Raw genomic sequence first — 5,334 nt, 5'->3', positions numbered from 1 at the left:
AAGAACACGAGGGAATGAGAGAGCGAGAACCAAGAAACAAGTGGGACCCTGGGTCCAGGTTGTCCTCGCGGGCTCACTGCTCCCGGCACCTCTGGCCCCCTGACGGCAGCCTGGCACAGCTGGAAACTGGCAGCACCTGACCGCAGGAATGTGTCCCTGGGGGCAGGCCGGCCCAGCGGGGGATGCTTATAAGTCCCACAGGGGCCCCTGCAGGAAGCAGCCTGTGGGAGAGCAGCCCAGTGCAGGATCCCAGAGCCCGGAGGCAGCCAGGTGAGTGTCCCTGTGGTCTCCGCCCCGCCCACCGCCCCAAGAGCGAAGTCTCCCACAACTCCACGCCACTGTGAATCTCAGCCTCGGGGCCCTGTGCCTCCATGTCTCCTCCCCAGAGAGGTCTCTCACTCTCTCTCTGGTTGAGAGTGTCTCTTCCTTTCTCTCTCCAGCTCCCCTAGTCTCTCTGTTTCTCTGATGTCTCTGTCCATGACTCTGGCTCTCCTTCTGTCTCTGGTTATCTCTTGCAAGTGCTGTCTCAGTCCCCTCCGATCCGCACCGCCCCGTCTCCATGCTCCTTCTCTCCCAGTTTAGAGATAGAATGACACTTCCTCCATACCTTCCTGTCCATCTAATTCTCTCTCTTTCCGCTTCTCTCTCCCTCTCCCTTTATCTCTCACTCCAAATCTCTCTAGGCTCTGTGGCTCTGGGCGAGGATCTCAGACCTACGACGTGTGTGTTGGGGTGCAGGGGTGGCATAGGACCTTGTCTGACCAACACTATCCTAGGGGGACAGGAAGAGAGGGAGACAGAGATGGAGGGAGAGATTTGAGCTCTAGGTCCCCCCAGACTCATCACCCTCGTGTGCAGGTGCTGACGGCATGACCACAGCAGGAAACCCCTGGGGCTGTTTCCTGGGGTACCTCATCCTCGGGGTCACAGGTATCTGAGTGTGTGTGTGTGTGTGTGTGTGTGTGTTTGTGACTGTCTGTGCCTTGGGGCACCGTGTCTGTTCCTGCGCAGCCATGACTCAGTGTCCTCCTAGGTATGACTAAAGCTGCCTGTGTGACCTACCACGTGCCGTGCTCTCTGGTTACACACACGTGATTCCTCGTATCATAGGGAGCTTGTGCGTGTGCTGCCGATGCACTGTGTGTGTGGCTTTGCACGCCTCTGTGTGTGACACATTGTGATGAGCTGTGTGGTCGAACCGGTGAGAGGCGGTGCGTTACTGGCCGAAGGATTCTGGCGGTCTGTGCCTGTACATATCCCGGGGAGTGACAACGACGGCGGATGATGCTGTGAGGACGTGGGAAGCCCAGGGTGCCGCTAACAGGGAGACTGTGCGTCTGGAGGAGTCACCCATTTCGGGTAATATGTGCCTACTTCCCGAGTCTCTGATCCACGGACCCCCAGAGACCCACGTCACGGGGCGACGTGATGCGGTTTCCCTGTGGGCCGGCTTGTTGCTGGGGGGACTGTGGAGGAGGCTGAGCCGGGGAAGGCGGGACACTGAAGGCCACAAAGAGCGACACTGTTGCCTTGAGCGTCTGGCTGTCACCCTGGTCTCTGCACCCTGTTTGAGGGTTTCTGCCTGTTCTGGGGGACTGTGGCCCGGGTAGTACACGAGCCTGGCGTGGTGCGTGCGTGCGTGTGTGCGTGTGTTTGTGTGTTGAGGGAGGGAGGGAGGGAGAGACAGACGGAGAGAGATAGCAAATGGATCTTGGAGATGGGTGTGGCTGGCTCAAAGCTGCACCTCCCCTCTCGACAAGAGATCCCTTTCCTCTACTCTGATCTCCCATCCCACCCCAAGAAAGCGGATCTGGTCCGTAAAAGCCCTGCACCAGGACCCCGCCCCCAGGAGGCCTGGTCCCACCTCCCGAGCCTAACTCGGCATCCCTGACTCCGCCCCCACGAGCCCTGACTCCACCCATGAGGCCTTGGTCACGCCCCCGCACCACAGCCTCCCCCGACGCACTGGTCACGCCCCCTGCACCGTGAACCCCCTCAGGCCCCGCCCTCAGGAGCCCTAGTCCTGCTTTTTGAGCCTGCCCCCCATCCTAGCCCACGCCCCTGCACCGATCCCTGCCCTTAGGAGCCCTGGTTCCACCCAGAGACCATCCCCAGACCTGACTACGCCCCTGAAGCCCTAACCACGCCCTTAGCCCGTGGCCACGCCCCCAGGAGCCTTGTTCCGCCCCGAGCCCGCCCCTAGCCCTGACCCGCCCTCAGGATCCTTGGCCTCGGCGGGCGGCGGCGACATCATCAACGGCGAGGACTGCAGCCCGCACTCGCAGCCCTGGCAGGCGGCACTGTTCACGGCAAACGAATTCTTCTGCGGGGGCGTCCTGGTGCATCCGCAGTGGGTGCTGTCCGCGGCACACTGTTTCCAGGAGTGAGTGCGGGGCGGGGTGGGGCGGAGGCGGAGCCTGGGGCGGGGGAGGGGAGGAGCTCGGGACCTGGATGTCCCGGTAGCCGGGGGCGGGGCCTAATATCAGGCTCCGCCTCCGTGCTAAGAGTGGAAACCTCTGTGAAGAGAGGCTCTGCGAGGGAAGTGGGGGCTGTTGCTTTGGAAAGACAGCCCGGGGTCGAAATCCCATCTCAGTGGCCGAGTCACTAGTGGATTAAGACAAATTCTTTTTTTTTTTTTTTTTTTAAGATTTTTATTTATTTATTTGACAGAGAGAGAGAAACACAGCGAGAGAGGGAATACAAGCAGGGGGAGTGGGAGAGGGAGAAGCAGGCTTCCTGCCGAGCAGGGAGCCCGATGCGGGGCTCGATCCCAGGACCCTGGGATCGTGACCTGAGCTGAAGGCAGACGCTTAACGACTGAGCCACCCAGGCGCCCAAGACAAATTCTTGTTGCTGGATTATTGATTGTGTGAATGAGGATTTGAGAGCATGGCTGGGTAGCTCTTGGCGCCGTGCTTAGCGAGGAGGATGGGGTTGGGGTAAGTGGGTGGAGATGGGGTTGTGCCTGAGGGTGACAATGGAGGATGGGGTTGGGGTAAATGGGTGGAGATGGGGTTGTGCCTGAGGGTCACAATGGAGATAGTGGTGGAGTTGCCACAAAACTAACCCGTCCCCCGTGGCCCTCAGCTCCTACACAATCGGGCTGGGACTGCACAGTCTTGGGGCCAACCAAGAGCCAGGCAGCCAGATGATGGAGGCCAGCTTCTCCATACAGCACCCAGAGTACAACAAACCCTTTATCGCCAACGACCTCATGCTCATCAAGTTGAAAGAATCGGTGTCCCGGTCTGACACCATCCGGAACATCAGCATCGCCTCCCAGTGCCCAGCAGCTGGGGATTCTTGCCTCGTTTCTGGCTGGGGTCAGCTGATTGATGGTGAGCTCCTGAGTGTGAGTACGTCCGCCCTCCCTGAAGGGTTCTCCTCCCAGCCAGAGGGGGCTGACCCAGACTCTGCGTCGCAGGCAGGCAGCCCCCAGTGCTCCAGTGCGTGAATATCTCGGTGGTGCCCGAGGAGATCTGCAATGCCTTCTATGCCCCCGTGTACCACCACAGCATGTTCTGCGCTGGCGGAGGACAGGACCGGAAGGACTCCTGCAAAGTGAGAGACGGGGAGGGGAGAGGGAGGGAGGAGGAGACGGCGGGGCCAGGGGATGGAGAAGGGAGGGATGGGCACGCGGGAGGAAACAGACACGGGAAGATAGAGAGATGGAGAAACAGAGTCATAGACACGAGCGCGCGCACACACATAGAAATACCTCAGGGAGAAACAGAGGGAGACTCCTAGAGATGAAACGCAAAGAGAAATGGGGGGAAAAACAGAATATACCAAGAAATGCAAAGAGGCATGGAGACTTTGGGAGTCAGAGACAGAGAAACAAGCCATAGGGGGAGATAAAACAAAAAGAGAGAGGCAGAATAACAACAACCCAGGAGAATCAAACAGCTGCTGGGACCTAGGGGAGCAGAATTCCCTACAGTCTGGGCACTGGATGGGACCTCAAAGGTGTGCCTTGCTATCTTTTATTTCCCTGTCTTTGTCTCTTGGTGTCTTTTGGTTCCTTTCTGATCTCAATCTTTCTCCACCCTCTCTGTGTTTTGGATTCTCTCCATTCCTCTCTCCAAAACCAGGGTGACTCTGGGGGCCCCCTGGTCTGTAACGGGTCCCTGCAGGGCCTCGTGTCTTTTGGACAAGCCCAGTGTGGCCTACCCTACGTGCCAGGCGTCTACACCAACCTCTGCAAGTTCACTGACTGGATACAGAAAACCATCCAGGACAGTTAACTCCTGGAACTTGGACCCAAGAAACCGAGCCCCCAACATATGTTGTGGAAGGGATTCAGGACCCTGGGTGTCCAGTGCTTTCCTCCCTGAGACCCAGGAGTCTAGAACCCCAACCCCCTCCTCCCTCAGCCCCAGGAATCCAATCCCACCAAGAATCTTTTCCTGTACAAAGTGCCCCCTGGTGGCAAAATGTTGGCCCAGCCTTACCAGTAGCAGAGAAGGTTGGTTTTTCACCTTTTTGTTCCCTTATCTCAAGCCCAGAAATAAAATCTAAGAGAAACACAGGCTCTGTTTGAACTGTTGTCCTTGCTTCCATTCCCATTCACAGGATTCCAGCAAATAACTTTTCCTCCTTGGACCTTAGTTTCCCCCAGGAAGGCCACTGGATTCCCAAGGGAGGAGATACGCTTGAGATGTTAAGAGAAATTGATTCTGTTGATGTTGTCCAATTTCAAAAAAGTCAAGTCAGCAAATGACAAATTAATGAGGTTTTCTTGCTTAGTTTTCTTTTTCTTTTTTCTTTTTTTTGCTTTGGTTAACCTGTTTTGGTTTTGTCTTCTTAAATGCATTTGAAGGATTTTTCATCTGAATCTGCCTCAGAGCCCTCCTGCTGTCACTGGGGCATGGTGGGAAGAATCATGGAGAAATATGGAGACTGAGGGCAGAGATGGGGGGAGACTGAGGGCCCAAGAATATTCGGAATTGTTATCATACTCTTCACTGATAAAGTATATCCATAAGAATATACTGCTAAGAATGTCTATTCAAGAATATATTAATAAATATATTATTTGGGAATCTGGTCATCGGGAGATACTCCTCAAAATACATAAAGTAAGAAGTGAAATAACTAAAAGTGAAATACTATAAATGGTACAACTGTTTTGGAAAACAGTTTGGCCATTTCTGAGAAAGATGAGCATACATTTGTCCCACATCCAGCAGGTCCACCCCTAGGTATTTATGTAAGAGCAATGAAAAAAAAAAATAGACTAGCCAAGAATGCTCATAGAAACTTTCCTCATAATAGCCAGATTGGAAACAATCCAGATGTCCGTACATGGGTGAAAGGACAAATTATGACATATTC

General features: G+C 55.2%; 1 protein-coding gene across 1 annotated transcript; it reads left to right on the top strand.

The window, feature by feature from the left end:
- The first annotated feature begins 231 nt into the window (after positions 1-231).
- On the top strand, positions 232-4,581 carry KLK4 (kallikrein related peptidase 4). Its single transcript, XM_034987117.1, has 6 exons — positions 232-270; positions 859-930; positions 2,221-2,383; positions 3,088-3,338; positions 3,425-3,561; positions 4,092-4,581. Exons 2-6 carry the CDS (start codon positions 870-872, stop codon positions 4,242-4,244), a joined length of 765 nt encoding a protein of 254 aa, XP_034843008.1. The 5' UTR covers positions 232-270; positions 859-869; the 3' UTR covers positions 4,245-4,581.
- Positions 4,582-5,334: the final 753 nt, after the last annotated feature.

This window comes from Mirounga leonina, unplaced genomic scaffold (genome assembly GCF_011800145.1).
Source record: "Mirounga leonina isolate KUSES-001 unplaced genomic scaffold, KU_Mleo_1.0 Mir_376, whole genome shotgun sequence".
NCBI lineage: Eukaryota > Metazoa > Chordata > Mammalia > Carnivora > Phocidae > Mirounga > Mirounga leonina.
This window is presented reverse-complemented; position numbering and strand designations above follow the sequence as displayed.